This window comes from Streptopelia decaocto, assembly GCF_964273445.1.
Source record: "Streptopelia decaocto genome assembly, chromosome: 2".
In the NCBI taxonomy this organism is placed as follows: Eukaryota; Metazoa; Chordata; class Aves; order Columbiformes; family Columbidae; genus Streptopelia; species Streptopelia decaocto.
In genome coordinates, this window is record NC_138655.1 from 55,367,434 (window position 1) to 55,391,306 (window position 23,873).

At 40.2% G+C, this 23,873-nt stretch overlaps 1 protein-coding gene across 1 annotated transcript in view; it reads left to right on the forward strand.

Moving 5' to 3' along the window:
• The first annotated feature begins 827 nt into the window (after positions 1 to 827).
• GNAL (G protein subunit alpha L) overlaps positions 828 to 23,873 on the forward strand; it is a 194,910-nt gene continuing 171,864 nt past the window's right edge. The window contains exon 1 of the mRNA XM_082044917.1: positions 828 to 1,485. Coding sequence (XP_081901043.1) covers positions 1,032 to 1,485 — 454 coding nt within the window. The 5' untranslated portion in view covers positions 828 to 1,031. The remainder of the gene's footprint in view (positions 1,486 to 23,873) is intronic.

The following is a 23,873-nucleotide window of genomic DNA, read 5'->3' on the forward strand; positions in this document are numbered from 1 at the left end:
TTGTTTCATTCAGTAGCCACACACCCTCAGAAAACGACTTGGAATTTTATTAAATGTTACCGCAGAAAAACTGCTGAGATTACGAAGAACATGGAGACAAAGCTGAAGCAAATCGCATTTGAGACACTTTTGGAGTAACATGGATTTGTCCAGGGCTTCAGGTGCAGGAGGGCTGCCATGGCTTTTGGACCAATTACCAGCACCAGCCTCCCCTCCAGGGCCCGCAGCAGCACGCCGCTGGAGTACTACCATCGCCAACGCTGACTGAGGGAGCGAGCACACCCCAACATCACCTGCTATTTTCTCTCGCTGTCGCACCCAAAGCCTTCCTCCCACCGCACCGTTAGTCAGCGTGTGGGTGAGAAGCCGACGTGTGTGTACAGGGGCTGAAAACCCTGTTGTAGCTGTGAGGGTGGCAGGCTGGCAGGGGCCGGTGGCACCCTGAGAGGTCCCTGTCTGTGAGAGGCCTCAATCTTGGGTTTTTCCCCGAGGATGCCGTCAGGGGTTAGGCCTGGGCCGCCCCTCAGGAGGCAGCCACCGCCGTGCCCCCAGGGTGTGTGGGGGGCTCGGGTAGTGTTGGTAGCAAAGCGACGAGGGCCCCCCGGCCTGTGCGCGAAGCGGGAGCTGTGAGACCCTCGCCCCCGCGGGGGGCAGGCGGCCACGGGGCGGGGGCGGCGTGAGGGGCCGGCAGAGCCGGTTGGCGGTGGGGCTGCGAACGTGTGTGTGTGCGCCTGTGTGGTGGTGGCGGCGGCGCGGGCGGCGTGCCCCCGCCCTTCCCCCGCCGGCGCCCGGCGCTGCGCGGTGGGCTGGCGCTGGGGTATTTACGGTAAGGTAGACCCGGCGGTGGCAGCTCGGTGTCAGGTGATCGGCGCTGAGGAGCCGTTGCCGCCGCCCGGGGAGGAAAATGCAACATGGCCCAGCGGGGCCGTGAGGGGCTCCGAGGCGCCCCCTCCCCGGCGCGTAGGGCCGGCGGGAAGCGCTGAGGCCAACCCCGCCGCGCCAGAGCCCGTCCCCGGCGGGGGCACCGAGCCATGGGGCTCTGCTACAGCCTGCGCCCGCGGCTCTTCGGCGACGCCGGCGGTGGCGGCGGCTCCATCTCCAGCACCGGCGCCGCCTCGGAGCCCGAAGCGCCGGTCGAGCCTCACGCCGCCCCGCAGCCGCAGCCCCTCGGCGCCCCGCTCCGGCCCGGCGGTAAGCCCGGCGGGGAGGCGGACGGGCCGCCGCTGCTGCTGCAGAACGGTGGCGGTAACGGGGCGGCCCCTGAGCGGCCGGCGCTGCCCAAGGCCGGCGGCCCCGGCGGCGGGGGGAAGGCGGCGCGGCAGCAGGCGCTGCACCAGCCGCCGGCGCTGCAGAGACCCTGGGAGAAGCTGCGCCTGGAGGAGCGGGAGGCGGAGAAGGAGGCGAGGAAAGTCAGCAAGAGCATCGACCGGGCGCTCAAGGAGCAGAAGCGGGAGTACAAGCAGACGCACCGCCTGCTGCTGCTGGGTACGTGTGTGTGTCTATGGATGTGTATGTGGATGTGTGTGCGGGGCGTGTGCCGGGGCGGGCAGGTGCCCCGCGGGGTTCCCCGACAGCGCCCCCCTCCCCGGCTTCCCCCGTTTTCCTTGAGCGCCCTCCATCCCTCCTTTGTCTCCCCGTTGCTCCCCCCATCCCTGCCCGGCCCTGCCCTCCCGCCCGTCTCCCTCCCTGGGCTCTCCCTCAGACAGGTTTCCACCTTCTTTTCCCTTCCTCCTCCCCTTCTTCTCTCCTCCCTTTTTCTGGCCCTGGTTTTGCAACGGAGAACACGATCGGCGCTTGTCCCTGCGAGGGCGAGCGGCTCCACCCAGGCCGGCGGGGGAGCAGCGGGGTCTGCCCGGGGAGGGCAGCCCTGCCCTGGGCCGGGGCGGCCGCCATCGCCCCGCGGGGGCCGCCTGGGCCAGGAGTTGCCATAGCGCCCGAGCAATTGGGAAACACTAAAAAAAAAAACCACAGCAGAAAGGAGGAAAAATGGCCATGCAGAAAGATGCGTGTAGCCTGTAGATGATCCTCCTCTGCCATGTGTAACCAGGGAAGGTTTGATGAGGAGCGGCAGTGTGGTCTTGTGGCTCCTAAATCAGAGCAGTGCTGGTGGGCAATAGGCTCTGTATTTAAGGAAGCAGTGAGCGGTGTAAGGGGGAAATAAGCGGGCGTGGGTATGTATATTCCTCGCAGGCTTCGCCTCTGCTTCGAGATGTGTTCTTCAGCTGTTGGCTCTCAAATTTTTTTTTAGGGATGACTTGTCAGCTTTTGTCCCCTCTTCTCTGAGGTGCTATGTGTGGTCTGTTGCCACTGCTCTTTCTAAGCATTAGTTAATAGCCCTCTCCAGAGGATTTGTATCAGCTGATACATTTACAGTATGAAAACCACAGGGGTATCTAATACAAGCATCTGATATCCTGCAGGAAACAGAACAGTCATACTGCAGGGCTTTTTTTTTTTTAATGGTTGGAGGAGAGGGCTTATTTCACCTCTTAACTCTGGTCATAAATCTCTGTTTTCTGTTAGTGTGGAAATAGTGATTTGCTTTTGTGCTAGCTTGCTTTACCTGTTTTTGTTGCGTGGTGTGGAGTTTTGGTGGTTATCTATGTGCCTTTCAGATATTGAGTAGTCTTACGTCTTTCTTTGTAAAGAGGTACTTCCATGTTATTGGATTCCTTCGTTCCTTTTGGTGGGTAAGGGGAGGAGAAAATATGAAATACAGCAGTGCACAAAAGGTGTAAGTTTGCTAGAACTGTAGTGCTCTGGTTCCAAATTAAAAAAAAAAAAAAATCATGGGCTTTATTATTTCCCATAAAATATCAGCCTGTAGGATACCCAGTACATCTAGTAAAAGGAAAAAGGAAGAAGATGTAGTTCTGACTCCATGGGATTAATAATATTATTTGTAAAATATTTCTTTTGATACTTGAACTGTTACAGTATTTAACTCTAAAATTTTAAATATTCAATTTTTTAAAGCATATTTTAAAAGTTTTTTTTCCCCTTTAACCTCTGGAAGTGTGTTGTGACCGGTATGGCTACAAGAAGATAAAGATACTAGTTGGTGGCCTTCCTCTGGAGAGCAATGTAACTGCTTGAACAAAAGGATCTTGACAAATAGATACTGTGCGTAGTCTATAATATGGGTAGTTGTCATAGTAAACCAGAGCAGTAAACACCTGTTCAGAAACAATGCAATTTGAAAAATAAACCATCTCTGACCCGTGGCACCCTGAAAGAAACTCTACACTCCTAAGACTCTCTGCGGTGAATTTTGTATTAAATCTGTGTCATAATCGGAAAATAGTCTCTTGATCTCCATATCATGGAGAGGAAATACTGGATTATTGTTTCAGCCCTGGCAGATGAGGGCCTGGCATAAATGTTTGATTTGGATGTAGGGAGAGCTGCAGGTGCTTTGTGTTACTGTTTGCAAATAAGTGGAAATGCTGCTCTAGATAAGGGGAGCTATTTAGAATGAGGAAGGGTTTGTTTGTCAGAGGAGGAGTCAAGCAAAATTGCATTGCGCTAGGTAATCATTTTCAGTCTTGCACAGAGGAAGAGACTTAGGATGTATACAAAGGTCTTTTAGAATAAAGAATATTACAAGCTTGGTATCTTATAGCATTTCTGGTGGTAACTCAATCCCTGTCCCTAAGGTCTTTCTGGCAGAGCGAACCTAAAAAGTGCACCTTTGCTAGAGAGAGGAGGAATGTCTGTGCAGATCAACATGGAGGAAATGCACAGCAGAGGGGAAATGGTGAATGCAGTGACAGCAGAGCACTGTCACAGAATAAACAAAGTTGAGCAACAGCGTTGGTGTGGGCTTTGTTTCTTTTTTTTAAATACAAGTTTGTGAATAATTGCTTCGTTTTGATTTGTATGTCTTGCATGTGAACTGGGGCAAGTTTAGAGAGTATTATCAAAATTTTAGAGGAAAATGCAGTGTATATTTTAAGGAGCTACTACTAGGTATCAAAAGGATATGCATATAAATGCACTAGTATAAGAACGCTAATAATCTCTAGAGTCTCTAAATAAGTAGTATATTAGAAGAGAAGCTTCTATAAATGTTTGAAAACAACCTTTCCCTAAAAGCACACTAATTCTCCCTTTATTATGTCAAATGAAAACAATCAGCTTTGTGATGAGCTGTGCATATAAGTTATCAAAATATTATGAAGTCTCAAAGGCTTTTTTTAGTGTATGTTGGTAAATGGCTAAGAACACATTCTTGCCTGTCACAGCTTCCCTCCAACTAATGTCTCATACTGCACATAATGTTTTGATGCTCCCTTCTAACCTACATTCAGAAATGCTTAATGCATGTTGTCACAACCAATAATTGTGAAAAGACGGGTGTGCGGTAAGTCCTTGAGATCAGCTGCTGCATGTGCACCCCACGTAAATATGTGTATCTGTATCAGGTGCCTGTTAACTGTCATGCAATGGCTTCACTAGTATGCCGGAATAACAGCAAACAGAGTTTGGGTTGGTTTGCTTGTTTTTCTTCTGCAAGAAGATTAAATGCACATAAAATGGAAACTTGCTTGCCATTGCAACTGGCTGTTTCTTGTTTAATGTGTTCTTTAAAAAGAGGAGAAGGAGCTGGAAATCTTGAATTAATTACTGTGTGCTGTCTTATTAAAGTTCTCTTTTTAAATTTCCTTTTATTTTTGTAGGTGAAAATGTTAAACTATGCAGAATTCCTAGGATGCTTTTGCTAACCCTGAGATGAGGGTTATTTTTTAAGCACAAATATTTATTGCACAGATTTGCAGGGTTTGATCAGTGTCTTGTAGCTTTGGTTTCTGTTGTTTTGTTTGGTCTCTGTAATTTTGTTTGTTTGTTTTTTGTTTCCCAGAGAACTGCAGACACTCTCTTCTACAAGAGTGTTTTAGCTTCTGATTTCCTAGAAACTGTACAAACATTACAAATCACTTTATAGAAGCAATTTAAATTCTCACTTCCAGTACTGTATTTTAAACTATTTTGGGAGTAAGAGGGGTGAAGGGGGATTGGCTTTAAGTGGAGTCCTAACCATTGTGATATAATTAAGGCTCATGTAGTGTTGAAGTAAGCTATAGATAGTGGTGTGTCGTGTGGGGTTTTTTTGTTTGTGTTTGGTTTTGTTTTTCCTAGATGGCTGTTGTCTTCCAGTCTCCTCTGGCTCCTGTTTTTTCCATTTCCCCTATTCTTGGTTGCTGTCCTAACTTTGGATGACTTTCTCAAGCAGAACTCATTCTTTTGCACTTCCCTGCTGTACTGAAACTGAAAGTGCTGGGGGTAAAATCTTTTCTGTTCAACAGAAACTGAAAGTGATGATATGGGGATTGAGGGAGGAAACATGGACATAGTAATTTTCTTCATTTAAAAGGTAGTGTAGCTGCTTACATGATATTTGAGTATTGACTTGATAGTGAAATTTGGACAGATTTGATGATGTTTATGTACAAAAGTGTATAAAACATACAAAGAAACCTAGCTCCCCTGAATTCAGGGAAATCAAGCACGAAGATCCCTTGTCAAGCTTGGGGAGTTCCTAAGCAGTAGATCCCAGAAAGCTCAGAGGTGTCTAACAGAAGTAATGCTTTACTGCAGTTTTGTTTTCTTAACTACCCACCTGTTGACTGTTGCCAGAATTAAACTGTGTTGCAAGAAGGATTTCTGCTCTGACAGTGGCTTTTGGACTAAAATTGCAGTGTTATTTATGTGTGTTGCATCAGAAAACCATTATCATTCCAAAACCACTTTTAAGTATTAAGATTAAACTGAAGTCTTCCTTTAAAATAACTTGAATTTTAACTTTTATATATTGCCAACTCATGCTTATTGATAAGTACCTGAATTTAGTTTAGCTTGATGTACTGATACTTTCCCTGTGCCTTCATAAGGCCCATGTGCTTTAGGTGTTTTTGTGTTGCCACCAGAGATTATGCCATCCCTGGTCCATAATGGAGCTGGGCATCGCTGCTTGCGTTGCACCTTCTTGTATGCTGTCTATGCCTGTCTTCTCTTTACAAAAAAAGTTGTTGGTTTATGTTGATATATTTGGGATGCCTACAGCCAGGTAGCTCTAGCATGTAGATAATGGGTATATAATTGGTAGGAACAGATATTTTCACGACTTAGAGATAATGGCATGCGAATACTCACCAATGTAATAAAGTAAATGGGTTTTATAATCCCTAATCCTTTGCATCATTCTCATGTCTTTCCAAATGCCCTCTGGTTTTGTTGTAACTTACGCCATCATATTGGAGTGCATATGCACACCTTGCAGGTGAGAGAACCAGTAGACAGAAGTAATCAGGATGTGTTGGAAATAGTTAATAACTTCCAGCACACTTGAAAAAAAACCAAAGTTATCCCTGATTCACAACACTTAGCTTTTCTTTATTTTGTAGTTTACTGACAAATTGCATTTAGCTGTGTTAACTGTTTTCTGTTCTTTGATTTTTCCCTTATTTTTTAATCAGTTAACATTTAAGAAGAAAATACACTTTGTTCCATGTTAAGTGTAGCAGTGCTGGGAGGCTCAAACTGCTGTGCAAGGGTGGCTTCTGCAGCTGTTACTTGGGCAATGTGAACTTTCAGTTATTAGGCAAGTCTTGTCTATTGGTGTGTATTTCACAAATGCTTATTGTAATATGGTGTCTTCATTAAGCAAGCTATGCTAATATCTTTGTCATTTTAAGCTTCCATTACCATTGTAACTTCTTAACTGCAGGGAATTTAGGGTATAATAAAACTTCTGGATCTGCACATTTTTCTGTTTCCCCAGGCCTTTTCTTCCGGGTTTAGAAGAAATACAGTTTGAAACTTTGTTCTCATGTCCATCCCTTTACATTGCCCAGCCTGCACCCCATATTTCGTACCTTGCCAACCCTTTGACATTCCTTAACTGAATCTTAGATTTTTTTTTCAGTCTTCAAGATAACTGTATAAATAATAGTTATATCATGGATTTTTTTTTTTCCACGTTAGCATCTTTGAATCTTTGACACAGTGAAACCATACAAAATTTAGGAAAAAAAAAAACCACACACACACAGAGTAAATATTTCCTGGAGTTATGGCTTCATTCAGCTTACTTTTCAAGTTGGGTATCATTGATCTTAGGAAGTTGAATTAATGTTTTAAAACGCCTTTCTTCTTTTCCTGTTAATCCAGCAGCCTGACTAAGCTGTGGGGCAAACCCATCCCTCCTTCTGCTTGCCAAGTTAATTTATTTGATAACCTGTTCTAGAAACATTTTGCTTTCGATGAATGATGTGGAAATCATTCCTTTCCATGGACTTCCAAATGATAGTAGAGAAACAAAGTGGTGCCAGTAAGATAACAGAGCTGTCACTTACCCTCTGATAGAAGGGATGGAAACTTCTGAGTTACCATTTTGCCTGTGGGAAATCTTGACCTTTTGATGTTTTCTTAAATTCTGTGTGGTTTGGATCTTTAGTAATGTCCAGTAAGAGGCTCTTCTTAGAGTAGATGCTTGGTGGGTTAAACAGATGAGTAAAACGAAGCATGGAGCGTATGTTATTCAGCCTGTTGGCTGGTGCCACAGTCCAAAAGAAATCTAAAGCTGTCTTTCCCTGAAGAGACAGATCTGTTTCTAGAGATGGAATTCTTACTGTGTTCTTAATAAAAGCAGCCTTTCATAGATAGTTAAAATCCTCCAGTTATCGCTAAGATTTACAGCTTTGTGTGGCTGTTCAACACTGTGAGGTATTTGTTATGCTGCAGTTGTCAAAACATCTTTCACTTTATAGGGAGAAACTTTGTCTTACTGTGCAATTACTTACAACAGTCTGGCACAACTTTTTAGTATTTTGAATATTTTCTTTAGACTGATAATATCATAAATCAATGAAGCTGGGTGGCTGGTTTGCTTTTTAAATACCTAGGAGTGCAGGGTCTGGAAGAAAAGCAGCCTTGTACCTGGCCTGTGCACATTGTATTTATGCCTTCTCCAAAAGGGGGTGAGCATATTAAGTGTGCTGACTAGTGGTATTTCATATTATCCCTGTAGCACTGTATAGCTATATGTGGAACTTCTATCTCTTGTGATTTGTCTGCACATGAATATTAAATAAAAGTTTAAGGACTTAAAGCCTCATTGGATAAGCTGTATGAAGAAGAGGAAGGACATACTGTTTGGGACTGGAATAGATAAAAAGTAGTTAAGAAAAGACTTATTTCTTCTCTTTTGTGTTCATATGCAAACGATCAAAAAAAAAAAAAACCAACAAAAACCCTACCAATTAATATCTGTAACATAAGGCATGATATCAATCACCTGTAGTGGAAGATCTTAACTGATAAGATCTCTTTGAGATCAAACTTGAATTGCTACCTCATAATCTGGCATTTTACATTTGTTTGTTTTTAAACTTAAGTTTGAAGAATTATAAATTCCACTTAAAGTAATGTTAAGTTTTCAATAATAATAAATTATTCTTTCCAAAAATACTGTTACTATAGTAAGTCAAATTGAGGTTGTATTTTAAATTCTATACTATTATCTTTAACTTGATTTTAGCCAAGAATTTACATCATGTGCAAACAATATGCATTTTGGAGCTTATAAAGCTGTTTAAAAGTAGAAATCTTCCCCCTCCTTCTACTACAATAAATTGAGTCCTTGCTCTCTGTGGGTATCGTTTCCTCACTCCAAATCCCTCTTTTTTTTTTTTTTTTCGTTATTTGAAAATACATATTCTTGAAACTTGTAGCATAATCTGTATTTAATTTGTCATATGTGGAATCAAATGGATAGAATTGTATTTTTCTATCATGATGAAGCCTGTGTTAAACTGCCAGTAGTGTGGATGATCATGTATCCTTATTCTTCTGTGTAAGTGTAATTTACATTCAGCAAGTAATCTTTTATTCAAAGCTGTTGTGAAAGTTGCTGGAGACATTACCAACTCTGTTGTGCTGCAATTCTCTTAATTATGGAGAATTAGTCATTATGATTCTTGAAGCAGATGCAGAACACACTGCATGGTGTTAGGCAGTGCCACCTTAATAATCTTTAGTTTCTTCAACACCTCACACATGGAGGACTAGGCTACAACAGAAGCAAATTACTTTTTTTGAGTGAGAACACTCACTCACATTTCACATGCTTGTATTAATTTCATGTTGATTGAAGAAAAGTTTTCTATTCCAGATGATACTTTTTTAGTTGGAGATACACAACTGTGTCTGTGCCTGCACACATGCAACCACTGAAGTCCTTGAAAAACATGGTAGATTGTCCAGGCGAGTTAAACCAGCCCTCAAGAGTGTGTGGTTGAATTATATCCTGGTGTATCTCACAGGCTTAAGCCTTTGCAAGAGCAGGGCAAGTCTAATTGATTCTGTAACAAGATTGAGTTTTTTCATCCTTTGACTTGCTGGATATTTGAATTACAAAATAGACTTATAATGTTATCTTCTGTTTCTTCTAAGCTTGCTATACTTGTCTAATTCACTCTCTAGGAGAGATATGAACAAGATATTAAGCACTTCTAACATGTACCAGCAAAGACAGAATTCTTCTTTTATATTGTTATACAAACGGTAAAACCTAAGATGTAGAAGAACAGAATAATTTGTGTAAAGGACATATGCAGAAATAACCAGTTCATAATCTCCAGCGCTATGGTTGAAGAAGTATTGTTTTTGGTTTTTTTTAACTAAAAAAAGTCTGTTTTCCTTTCTAAATGGCAAGATGCTGTGGAAGATATCTATGTCTCTAATGTGTTTTCCCACAATCATTTAATCACCTAATGTTAAAAACTGAATAAAGAAAATAATCCTTGATGTGTGCAAGATAAGTTTTTCTGCTTCAGTTGCGCTTAAGAACCTGGTAGTACACTACAAGTATGCTACTATTGTGTGTGATGCTGTGCAACCTGGTCACATATAAACAAGCAGGAAAACTCCATTAAGGATCAGCTATAGCTTAAGATGACTTTCAGATCTTTTTATTCATTTGGTTTACTGTTTTGTGAATATGGCTTAATGCAGAACAGTAGCTGTTCAAACTGTTTTGCTTTTATCCGTTCTTGAAAATATTTCCATGAAGGAAAGCAGATGGGCGCTACAGGACAATAATTCTGGTTCAGATTACATAGTTGATCTTCCTTTGATTTAACATTTTGAAAGAAAAACAGAAATATGAATTTTTTTTTAGAATATTTTCTCACGTGGGGGAAAGCACAACCAATCAACCAACAAACCACTCTTTTTTTTTTTTTTTCGTAAATTCTGATGGCTTGTGTTTGTTTAACAGACTGAACTTCTTGTTCATATTGATCTGGACTGTCCCTATAGATGACATAGCACTGATGGGGGGGAACACGAGCTTTTGGCACTTGAAAAAAGACTGGGTAACAAACTGCATTTAAATAACGGCCAAGCATTGCTCCTTTTGAAATATTCTTACAAGTAAGAAGAAAACAATATTTTCTAAACAGTCTTACACTTCTTGTGATTCTTCAGTGCTCTAATGCATTTAATTTCTCTTACTGGAAGACTGATAACAGAAGCAGTAGAACTACACTTGATTTAGTGCTTTCTGATGTTTTGCTTTCAGCTTGGGAGCTGTAGCAATGCCTCTGCTGCTTCCGTGAGATTCCAGGTTCACCAAGGGTGTATAAGGCTGATGTTCCAAATTCAGTTGCTGCTACCTCAGGTTTTCTTACTGTACTTGATATGACATCTGGATTCATGAGCTCGTTTGTTAAGTAATGTCTTTCCAAATTGATTGTTATTGAAACAGTACAGCTGGTGTGTTGTTGATGGGGTTTTATTTTGTTTTAAATGGAGAAACTACAGCAATATTTAAAGAGGCAACGTATTCCTTCTTGGGGCCTTCTACCTCTTAACTCTGTGTTATAGAGGTGAAGATGTTTATTCAGCAGAAAGTTGGGAAAAAAGAACAAGAATACCTACAGTGGTGTTTGACTTGCAATATACAGAACTCCCTTTTCCCAGCAGATTCTAGCTCCAGGTGCATGTCAGCTATGTCCTTCCACCAGAGGTGGAAGGAAAACTGTTTCGTGGAAAAGGTAAAAAGGAGAGAATAGTTTCTTGATACTTGGAAGTTGCTCACAATTTGCTGTAGGAAGGATCACCTGAAGAGTAATCTGCTCCAAAGGCCATTTGGCAATAGTTGTTGCCTAGTAAAAGAGCATCACAGGAATGTGATCTATCTGCCAGACACTAAATGATGCTTTCTAACATGTCATGAAAAGTTAAAGCAATGCAGTAAAAGGTCAAGTGGCCTTTCAGATGACTCTTTTACAGAAGGGTTTGCAGGGTGGGCAGGGGTGAGATGGGACTGTCTTTCATGCTGTGCCCTGCTATGCCCAGTGCCATCGCTGGTGCTCCTGGTCCAGCCATTTCAGGAGAAGGAAAGTGGGACTGTGATGCTCTGAACAAGAAAGAGCAGATATTTCACACTCACTCCACCTCCCTATGCGATGCTGAAGAACAGGTATGTGTTAATACCTGGTTCTGCTCCTGGGGGAGACCATTCACCTTAATACCACAGTTTTGGTGGGGGGGTGTATTGTTTGTGTGAGCAATGGCACAGGCTGCCCAGGTTCTCCAGCACCTGGTGTTCTAGTGCATGTAGGCTGGCTCTGGGGCAAAACAAATACATAACGGTCTTAAGCATAACATCAATACATCCTGCCATGTTGACTGCCACTGAAATGTGACCTTTTCTTAATGACAACATTTCTTTAAGGTAAAGAAGGCTGGAAAAGTATGGGAGCAAAGCTTTCATTTTTTTTTCTTCCCTCTTCTGACTTCCTTTTTAAAGTGAATCCGAAACGCACCTGTAATACCTTACTCTGTGTTTCTTTACAGGTCAGCTAAATTTATTTAAAAGTAAGAATTTCTGCCAGGTGTTGTTTGGGTTTGTTTGTTTGTTTTTGTTCTTTGTTGTTGTTGTTCCCCCCTACTATGTTCTGTGTCCTGATACACCTGGTAAAAGAGGAATTAGAAACTTACTTGAACTGGCTGTTTACCTGGCATGGAAAGAAATGCTGAATTTATGTGTCTTAATCCCATATCAGAAAAAACAATTTGAAGATACTGCTGAGTACTAAATAAATGTACATACAGCATCTTTTGAGTTCAGTCCTTTGTCCTTTAACACAGTTCTCTCTAAAGTCAGACTGATAAAGACTTCAGTATTGGTAGCTGCTTCATCAGCATGAGGTAAGCAACCAGACTGTGGAGCAGTTCTAAGGAATTTATGAATAAGTAGACTGAAAGTCCAGAAGTAACTGGTAAGGTTTTTCCACTTTGCTATGTAACCAAGAAATAAATTTACATCCTCCCAGTAGTCTCTGCTCTAAATTAATAAGTTGTTTGAATTTCAACACTAATATTATTAGGGTAATCTTCATATAAAGTGTTGAAACAGTGGTGTTGCTTGGGACCTTGTTTGAGTTCTGAGCAGGACATACACTCTGTCCTACACACCAGCTTCAGCTTCTACTTGGTTGGAATTCATACTATGCTTGCTTTCTCCAGCTTGTTTGTAGCTGTAACTCATATAGTTCTTCCATTCTTTGAAAGTAAACAATCTGGAAAATATTCTTTAAAAGCTGACTGTGCTCTTCACCTATTGCTCTTGTCAGAACTGTTTTTCCAACGTCTCGGAAGTGAGCAGTGCCTACTTCTAATGGTGTTTTTGCTTGTGTTTATTTTCTGGAGGAAGCATTCTTTTTGTTTTTTCCCTACTTCATCAGACAATTCAGAATTACTTTCTGAAACTGGCCTATAAAAATCTTTATACTCTGCTTTGCTGCTTCTAGAGATATGACCTTGCAGTGGCTTATTGAAGAGTATTATTTGATGTGCTTATCAGAAGGTTGCTGTTATCCAGCATTATTGCTCCTCCACACTTCCATCTTTTGATAAGGCAGCATTATTCAATGCAGTGTCTTTAATTGGTGACTAAAAGTTTACTGGTCCTGTGTGAACCTTTCTAGTAATACTGCAACTAGTTGATGATTCACGATTAGTTCTTGAAGCTCATCTATTAGCTGATTCCTGATCCACTTAAAATTTGTTATATAGATCATTTGCAGAATAACATCAGGCATACATGTGCTGCTTACTTACAATATCAAATGTCTTACATTGACATAACTTTAACTTAATCAACTGTATTTATTACCAATACCCCTCAAATATTTATTTTTAATTAAGTGAATAACTTATTACTGATTCACTGGCCTTACGTGGTAGATACTAGTGCTGTGCTCGATGGAACTTGACTTTTCTTGAGCTATGTGTAATCTAAATATTGGAGTGTCATACCTGGAGCGACTTTCTTTTCTGAGGCACTGAGGTTATTTTGTAGAGAAACAGTAAATGTGATTGACATTCTTTATGCTGTTATCTGAGGTGATGTGCAGGACAATATTAAGAAAAAAGTGCTTAGATTACCTTGTGAAGAAAAAAAGCAGGAATCTCTGTTTAAAGAATGACTTGTGTTGACACATGCAGTGTTACTTGCTGTTACTGTTTTAAGGTAAAGAACGTAACCTGATATTTCTTGATGAATGTTTTCATTAAACAATGAGGCTTGTCATCCGCATCTTGGTCTAGCATGGTCTAGAAGAGCATGGTACTATTATGATTTCTAGAAAAACAAATGATTTTATTAAGCTGAGGAGATATTTTGGAAACAGCAGTGTTTTCCTTTCTCTTCCATCTGTAGAATGTAGTCTGGTTTTAGGGTGGTTTAAACTGTTCACTTCCTTCTCCTTTTCTTAAAAAATACATGCTGCTTATTTAAACCGATACTATAGAGCTGAAAATGCTTTTGCAAGGTGAAATATTAATCTAATTGAATATTTACTGCTACCACAGCCCAGAGCAGGAGGAAAAAAATAATCTCATTATGTTGGTTTTGTTCCCTTCTTTTATTTGTTACTCCCTGTGGTCCAAAAGCATCTTCTGTGCTATGTTAGATCTTGCAGGCAGTTGGCTTGGACCCTTTATGAAGGCTGTCTTTCAAATCAGCTGACTCCTGTTACTTTTTGCCTTCTTTCTTTGTGGTTGGGAAATTGCTGATCATTCAGGTTTTGAAATCATCTTTGAGTTTAACTCTTAAATCCCAGCACCTAGTAAATGAACAGTTTTGGTTTAGGTCAGCTTTCTGTTGGCTTTTTTTTTTTTCGTAGCAGTTAGGAAAGATAGTTAGTATCTGTTAGAAAAACTGCTTATTGTCAGAAGCGTATGCGTTATATGTTGGAAATCAACTCTTATTCTAGCACTTTACCAACATAAAAGTAGAGTTCTTACCTTCATAATACTGTTCTTATTAATAGGTATTTGAGAGAAGAATTAAATCTTTGTGAATGCATTGGGGTATTCTCATTCTTTAACTCGTCCTAAATGCACATTAACAATTATCTCAATTTATAAAATACTTGACTGAGTTTGTCACCTGTCATCACAGACAGTCTTTTTTTTTTTTTTTCTTCTTCTCAGGTGTTTACAGTTTTTCAGAGCACTGGATGTCTTGAAAAGCTTTCTTGATCCCTATCCATGGTTAACAACATATTTAACATTTCAAAGGAGAGCCCTTCCTCAGTGGGTGTTCTGATAAATGCTCTAGCTGGAGCCAGGTCTTCTAGCATTTTAATTAACTCTCCACACAGGGTCCCTTCATGTGGAGGAGGAAGCATTCGTTTTCTTTAAAAAGAACTTCCAAAATAGATGGCGAGAATAAACAGTGGAGGGGGAAGAATAACTTGAGGTATAGGAGCAGTCATGTTACTGATTCTGCTGTGGTGTGTAAAGATCTGAAGTTGTAAGGCAGTGTAATGTGCAAGTATGTAAAATGTGTGCTTACATTGAAAGCATAGTGAGTCTTGCTGTGCTGCAAGAATCCCAGATGTGAACGTAACTCTGCCTGTCTTAACTCTGTCATCAGTCTGGAATTTACTGCTTGAGTTGGAAGAAAGAGCTGAGACCCAGAGGCATGGTAGAAAATTGTTTTCATGAATGTCATCTTTGAATGTCTCATTTTTCAGCTTGAATGGGGTACATGTCATCAGAAGTGCTTCAAAAGTACTGAGTAGTTTTGTCTTCCAACTTCAACTGGAGTCAAACAGTCAGCATTGAGGAAGCACTGTGTTGCATAATCTGAATATATCAATTCCTTCAAGAATAATAATATTTATTTTTGTTTTAGTGTTGTTTTCGTCACTTTGTACCTAGTTCAGTCATTGGGTTCATGTTTAAGTCATGGTGATACTTCATTCATATAAAATATATTTTATTTATTTTTTAAGGGAGCTTTTATTCTGAGACTTTAAACTGAAAATGCAGTTTCTTTCATGGAGCCCATGAAATACAGTGTGCAACCCCTGACTCAATAACAGGATGCTGAAAAAAATTAATATAGATTTCAGAACGGCAGACTTCTTAAAACATTGACAGAAAAACTCATTTGCTTGTTTTTTTGTTTTTAAGTTTTCCCTTCCGATTGTAAATATCCATTGGTATTCATAATGGAAAACTTCAGGCCGAGAGGTTAAAAACTAACAAAATCAGCTGAATGGTGTCATAAAATGAAAATCATTAGGAAGACTCAACTGTAACAATCATCAGGGTTTGGTTCTAACTATAGTTCAACTGTCAAATACCCACACAAAGGTCAGGCATTTCCATTGTGCAGGGTATCTGTTCAAACTTTATATATGCTTTATGTCAATATGCACTATGTTGTCTTTGGTTACGTGACTGTGCTTCCTTTCTGCATTCTTTATAGGTTCATGCTTACCTTATGGTATATACAGTAGAGAGTAAATAATAATAACTGAATAAGACATGCTGACTGCAGGTCATCTTCATTTTTTTAATGTGCAAGAATTTTTGCACAGTATACAGAAGCCTTCAGTGTCCTATAGATTTTTCTAAGGAGTGAACCATACATATGTTGCCTCTTGTACAGATGGAAAATCCAGGTAGAAGTAGAATGTACTCAGACTTACCCATCATCTTAATTTTAATTATTAGTTCAGGTGTCTCTACAGCCTACTTCTAAAATAGAGAGCTGGTACAAAAAGCTACTGCCTTTGGTGTCCAAATTACTGTATTAATGTTTGCTAGAATTTCTGAAAACTGCTTCTCAAATTAAATACTCTTGAGAGTGGGGAAACCTAAAGATAATGCTGCAGCTGTGTGGCCTTCTCTGCTGGCCATGCATCCAACATGTGAAAACTCAGCTGGGAAGAAACAGAACCTTCTGGTACTGTTTCTATGTCCCAATGGAGCTTAATGATCTGGGCCTCTCAGATGCTGGTCATGAAAGTTTCCTGTCAGGAGAGCATGAGGAGGTCTTAAAAGCAGATGGTTCCTGGCTTTCCTCCTGTTTTGAGGCTGGTGAAGAATGATGACTTGTAGGAACTGTTGATATCCTTTCACCTCACTTCAGATAAGGGTGGGATGCAATATAGTGAAGGGTATTTTGGCAGCAGCATGATGTGTTGGGAAAACAACCCTAAGTTGTTAAGGTTATCAGACTGCATTGCTACTGCAGATTTTGATAACTGAAAATTCTCCATCTGACCAGCTTTAGGAGCAAGAGGATAAGCAAAGAATAATGGGAGTCTCTTACTGCACCAAGGAAACGTCTTTGAACCTAGACAGATGGACAATTGTATTTCTGCAAGAGAGAATTTTGTCCCTGCCCATCACTGCTAATGCATGACGAGAGTGCCTGGAAAAAAATGAAACAGCTTGTTCTTGCAATCAGTAACTTGATTTGCCACAAGCTGAAGCACACTAGTAATTAATGAATTGGTTGTTACCAGGATTTTCTTGTATGGTCAAGCTCCTTCATAATCCTTACTGCTTTGGTTTACCACCTCAGCTGATAGAACTGTTTATGTAGTGGTACAATTTTTAGTATAGAGCTTCTGGAATAGTTACTTGATCTGCCATTTTTCCTGAGAAAATGTTCTTTAATATAAAAATTACATTTCACAAATATTTCTGAGAGCTGTATAACTTACTGAACATGTCATCAGTGGGTGTGATAACAGTGGAGATTGGAAATCCTGCATTCCTTAGTTGGAATGAACTGGGATCCAAATCCCATTCAAGACATGATGCAATTTTATCTTACTATTTTAGAACCCACATCTATTCTGTTGCTCAGGGCTTGTCTTATAACTGTGGTACTATGCCTGAACTAATAAATGCTGTGGGATCTTATCTAAGCTGAGGTCAATGTTGGATAAACCATGTCAGTAATTCAGCAATAAATGAGTTGCAGAGCTGGTTTCTGACTAATGTAACTTCTGGGTATTGCCAGTTGCTCTAAAAAGACCAGAGGAATTATGAAGGAAGTTCAGTGACTTGGTCATTCACATTCTGCTAAAATTTATTCAGTATTTGTGAACAAGTGGATGTGTAGTCAAAAGAAGCTGATACTTGACTGCAACTAGAGTGGGAGACCTGTATCAGTATACCAAAGGTGCCACATGATTTCTGTGGTAGCACTAAAGCTTTGTCCTCTGTTTCCAGTTAGCTGCTAGCTCAAGTGTAAAGAACGCTGTCACTGGATATGAAGGCACTTGTGCATGACCTGCTATGCAATCAAATGTGCAGTGAAGCAAGCCTCTCTGTGGCAAAGAAAGGCTATGGTTCCTCTTCCTTAAAGAAAACTGTAACAGCCTGTTTGCTCTGCCAAGCATCTTTCTTTATACTGGTTTCAACCAGTTTCACCAGTTTCCAGGTACCACTGCTGTTTGCTCTATCACCTTGATTTGTTCTTTACTCACTGTTTGCTTTGCGCTGAATGAAGCAGGATTCTGTGGCCAAGCTGCCATGGCTTGTCCCACAGCTTAATTAAAACAGTTCATGCTATCTTTGTAATTTTGTGAATTGAAAGTAAACTTGAAAGAAAATTTTGGTTTTGTGTTAATTTTGTTTTAAAGGCAGCTTGGAGATATGGCTTGTGTGTTGTGTGTGGGGGGGGTTTGTTGTCTTTTTTCTTTCTTAACAAAGCATGGTGGTTACTTTCAAGATCAGCTCATGAAAGGTCATCTTCTGGTGAAAATTCAAGACAAGACAGGCACTGGTGTGGCATTTTCATAATGGTAACCATTCTTTTTAGTTCCTGCTGAAGTGAATTATCAGCTTCCTGATGGTCTCTTAACGAAGAGTTGCAACCTTTATGTGGCTTAGTGGATTTTATCAGTTTCCACATCTTGCCTATGAATGAGTATATCCCAAAGTCAACTTTTGTTTCTGGTTGTTTACTTTTCAGGCCCGTGTATTTTCAGTCAGGTAAAACTCTATTCTGCAAGACATTCTACCCACTAATGGTAAAGCGTAGTTCCTTTTGGAAGGCCAAGTGATCTCAAAGAGCGCTTTGATGGAATGAGGTGCACTGGATTGGCACTTGTGCATCACACCCATCACACCGTGTTACAGCAGATGCAGCAGATAGAACATTATGGTTTTCCATCAGAAAGGCAGATGCAGTGTTCATAGATACAGAGATTTGAAGATGTTAAGTCTAGGAGCTTATGTTTAATGGTATCTCACTGTTCAATCTTCACATGTTGATAATTCCTTTAGATATTTCCTGAGCTGTTCTCTGACATTATAAGAGAAAGATTGTTCTTTTGCATCAATAACTCAAGTTACAGATAAACCTGTAGCCACCAAACCAGTAACTGTGAAGAATACTGTAAATAGTCTCAGTGGACATGCATGGTACAGCTACAGGTTGCGTTCATGCACTGTAGATCACCAGTGATAACTGGTCAACTGTAGACCTAGAAGTAGTGGTTCTGAAGATATCTGACAAAGTTTATTATGGCTTGTGATTTACTTTTCTCTTTCCTGCTCTCACTCCCATCCCTCCTCCAGTTTACACAATATATGGGATTAAATGCATATACTTCTGTATTGATTGTGAAATTATGTTAGATGTTTAGGTATTAGACCACAGCAATACAATTCAATTATTTCCTTCCTGTCTCACAGTTTCCCAACTTGTCCTTTTTTTTTTTTTTTTAGTAGCCCCTCTAATGCACAGTCTACTCTGATTAAAAATAGATATTGAAGTCATCGAGAGCTTTAAAACCAGTTTATATACCCTTCACATTTTTTTGCAGCTGCTGTTCCAGAAACCATATGGGAAGGAAGGAATATTGGTGACTGTCCTTGACTTAGTAAATCCTTTCTGTTTTCTGTTTGAAATGGTTCAGATTCAAATGGTGGTAGTACCCAAAGTTATTTAGGTCAGTAACTGCCTCACCCTATTTTTTGGTAAAGCAGTAATTCTGACCAACTTTGTCTTATTAGGCAAGATTGATGTTAATTCAAGATGCATCTGATTCCTCTTTCATGATTGTTTGTCTTCATCCCTTACGCCTTCCTCCAACTTTTGGTTTGCTGTATGCATCATATATATAAGTAAGACCACGTGTACTCATCTAGAAAAGTGGCTGATCAAGCGAACAGACCCTTCTGCTGGCTGGAGCCTCAGTTTGCCTTCTGATATCTTGATCTGAACCTTATGCTATCAAAAGCCGTGGAATTCACCGAAGGAATTATCCATTCTTTAGAGAGAGATTCCCATCTGTTAAATTTTGTTTTGCAATAAATCTCCTGGCCAAAGTGTGGTAGATGTGATGCTAAAATCACATCTGTCCTTTTTAAGACATGTGACTTTGTATTCATGATGCTCTATGCCTGTCATTGCCCTGGCAGAAAGAGGAAGGAAAGAGGTTAGGTGGTTTCTGATGTGGCTGGTGTATCCATTCAGTAGACTGGATTGTTCATCAAGCTATGAAACAATCCTGTCAGTGTTAAATGGGTGCACCCTCTTCTGGGTGTGAAGCTCACCCATGCAGTTTTGTTATGCAGAAATTATGATCTTGGGAAGAACTGAAGCTTCACACCATCTTTCTTAGCCATTCAAAGGCCACACAAAATGTTGTGTCCCACCATAGGAGATCTGTACATCCAAGTGATGCTGGACATCTTAACTATGATGTGTTACAACCACAGGACAGCAGAGATAAACTCAGGTCTCCTTTGCCAGATTTGATTATCCACTGTGATTGGTTTCTAGACAACTCAGCAGTTTGTTCTGCTCCAGGACCTCGAATTTTTAGTGGAGGAACTAATCAGAGCATTGCATATCATATTTTGATGGGCTGATCTTATGAGTTATGTACCTTTGAAAAAGCAGTAGAATTGTTCATTTTACAATGATTTCCATTGTCCAATGTCTTACCATCCCTGAAATATCTCTTACCACTTACAAGTAGAAAGAACAGCTAATTAGCAGAAAGGCAAGTTACTTGGTATGTGGACCAGCTGGGCATCTGCCTCTAAAACTTCTCTTGACCTTCATCTCTGCTTGTGATCTCTTAGTCACTGTTTCTCCTTGTCTGCACATTTGCTTTGCAATGTTACTGGATTTACTCTTCTGTATGTATGCATGTGCTGAGCTTGAGGAAGGCTCAAATACAAGTGTTGCCATAGGCTCCTGCGCTTTGTTTTTGAGCAATATGATGTGCACATATGCAGTACTGGTATGCATATTAACTGCAGGCATCAGTCATTTGAAACTCGTGAGTAATGAGTAAATAATAAACTCACAAGTCTTCAGTGAGATGGGGTGTTCATAACTTCATGAAATCTCCTGAAAGAGTTTTCTTTAAATGCGATTTTAGCTTGTATTTTGAGACGGAACTAGCTCAAACTAAACAAGTGGTGCCAAGTTCTAAGAGAAAAAGTAAAGCTGAGAAACCTTTCCATTTTCTGGTGCAGAAGGGATAGCGTATTATACCTGAGACTTGGATTAGGAAGGTTCAAGTACAAGTATTTAGGAGATGTGATGTTTCCCTAAAGATGCTGGGGAGTGATCTGCCTTGGTATTTTTATGACTGAATTAAAATTGTCATTGTGAGTTTTTGCCTTCTATGGGGACCATGCATCTTCAACTACTACATTTTAGTGGATGTCAACCTACCAACACAATAAATAATGTTCTTATGCAGGTTTAGTCTCCTGCAAAAAACTGTTTGAGGCTACTCTCTTCTAAGGTAGGAGAAACTATAGCTGGATAGTTCAAGTCCATTCATCCTGATAATCCCTAAAACTACTAGTGCATTGTTTTGATTTTAAGAAGTAAAATGTGATTGTTCTGTTACATTTTGAGAAAACTGACTAATTGACAATTTGAGATTTTTTTTTTTTTTTTTTTTTTGTAAATAGATTGGTTTCTCAAAACAGCAAGCATGGCATTTTAATGGAATGGTGTTAATGAAGTGGTGCTACTGTCACCAGTGATACTGGTCTCTTTACCAAAATTTGCCTGTTTGTGTAACCTATGTGGACAACTAAGGTGATCAGAAGGGACCTTATTTTACAATAAAACTTGGATGCATAAGTAGTGTGTAAATGTGACAGGAAGATTGGACACTGTGAATCTCAGCTGTAGACTCTCTGCTTAGGACATCTTAGCCAGTTTGGAAAGTTTTCCTGCTTGACTTGTCACTGACTTCTCCCTACTTTTCACCCTTTTGAGGCTTTCAGAGAGGACCAGGAGCCATCGTCTGGAATGGGGTAACAAAACCAGAAGGGAGACTGACCACAGAATGGTTTACAATTGAGTGTTATTCTTCACCCTGGATTCTTCTCGATGAATTAATATATTTATTGCATTTTATCTTTAATCCTCATGGTGGCAGCAAATACTAAAAGAAAAGAAGCTAAGCTGGTGCAGACGACCTGTATTTTAATTACAGTTTAAAATAATATGCTCATGTTCATATTTTTAGCTTTTGTTTCCAGTGGGGCAGCTAGAAAATAGAAGGTCAATTTGAGCTGTAAAATGTCCTCATCTGAGACTTTGGTTCAGTTTATATGAACTGCTGAGAGCCATTTGGTTGGGAAAAAGATTTCTTCTTCCCCTTCCCTCCCCCACAGCAGCAGGTAAAGGTCACATTACTGAAGACCCTCACCTCTTGAAAGAACTTAAATGGTAGCGCTACAGTTTCAGAGTCCAAAACGTTGTCCAAAAGTTATTTTAGTTGTTGAATTGTGGATTTTTTTTGTTAACCACAGCACAGGTAACCAGGACTTTGTTCTTCTAGGCACAGCACTACCATAGTCTTTCCTAAAGATAACAATTTGCCTACAAAGTCAGGGTTTGTCTGGATGTTGGCTGGAAGCAAAGCTATGGTATCAGCCTGCATGATCAATAGCATTGTAACTGTTGTCAAGTTTATAGCATCTGGCCTGGAATCCAGTGAAACCTATCAACGCCAAGCTAAGAAAGAAATATCAAGTGTTAGTAATACGGTACTGGTAACCCAATAACTGAACAGAGACATCACTAATGCGTTAAAAAGTTGGCCACAGGTTTAGTCTGTGCTAATTAAAGAAGGGAGACAGAACTACTTTTAAGTATCTGAATTTCCAAAGTGGTATCACTTGGCTTGATTAGAGGCAGGTGAATTTCTTTCCTTAGTCTCGTTTGTTCAAATGTGAATAAACAGTTATTTCAGGGCAGTACTGCTGGTTGGTAAACCAGCACAGGGATGGGTTCACTTCCTAGCATCTCCCTGACCTCAGGGTCACACTTCACTTTCCTGTGACATTTTTCCTCTGCCCAAAGTTGTCAGTTGTTTGTTCGCTCTGTCTTCTGTGTTTCATTGGCATGCTGTAAAGATATCATCACGTGTCAAACTATTAAAACTTAAGCCAATACTGTTGAAATTCATGGAACACCAAGAAAAAGGAAACGAGATAGGAAAGCAAACAGCACTTCATATGGAAAACAAGTAAATATGGTCTATGAACACTTGCAGCAGAACTGCTTCTGGTATCTGAGCTTAAGCTGTTAAAAACTAGTTTGAGTGTCCCTCTTTCAATTATAGACGAAAATACAGTCCATCCCCTGCACTACAATACAGTTAGAAAACTCAAGAGTTGGAAAAAGAGGAAGAGCTATTTATATGAGGCTATTTGCTGTATCTCAGAAGTGAGCTAAAAGGCCAAATTAATGGCTCTAACTTCCCGAGCTGCTTAGGATAAAATGAATTTAAAAAATAATACAAACAGAAAGGATAAACTATTGTGCCTGTGGACAGCTGCTCATTTGCCTTTGAGTCTTTTAATTGTTTGAAATATTTTTTTTTTCAAATGAATTTCAGAGCTTAAGATAGGAAACTCTGCAGAATGAGTTATAGGACTAAGATAAATCGTTAGCTTATGAGAATCAAGATAATTTTTTCACTTCTCACTCTGTAAAGGGCATTAAAATACTACTAGGAAAAAGAACTGTATGTTCTTCGTATTCATATTTGCCTTACAAGGGGCATGCATCAAACCTAATTTGACTAAAACGAGGACTGTTCTCTCCAATAATATGTGATAACTTCTATATGAGCTGAAGCTGATGCATCCTGAAGAGGACAGGCTGATGTGTGTAGCTTTTCATTGCAGTCATGCAAGTTCAGGATCTAAACCAGCAATTCTCCAGAAAATCACAGTGCTGCATCTTAAAACTATGGTGTTATTTAACAATTGGCAGATCTCTTTTCCTTTTTCATAGTACTTATTTTTGCCTTCTTGCCACGCTCTCATCCAAGGAAGTTTTGAAGCTAAATAAGCCTTGTTTTATGTTGTTAAATGTGGTAGATTTATGAACTTCCATTCCCCAAATCACTACTTGTATTGTAAGTGTTAATGATGAGATTGCCCTTTCATGTACATATAAATATAGTACAGTCTACTGACCTTCACTGCTGAAAAAGCAGTATTTGATGCGATATGGTTATGGCACAGACTACACATAAAGTCCCCTTTCCTTCTTGGTG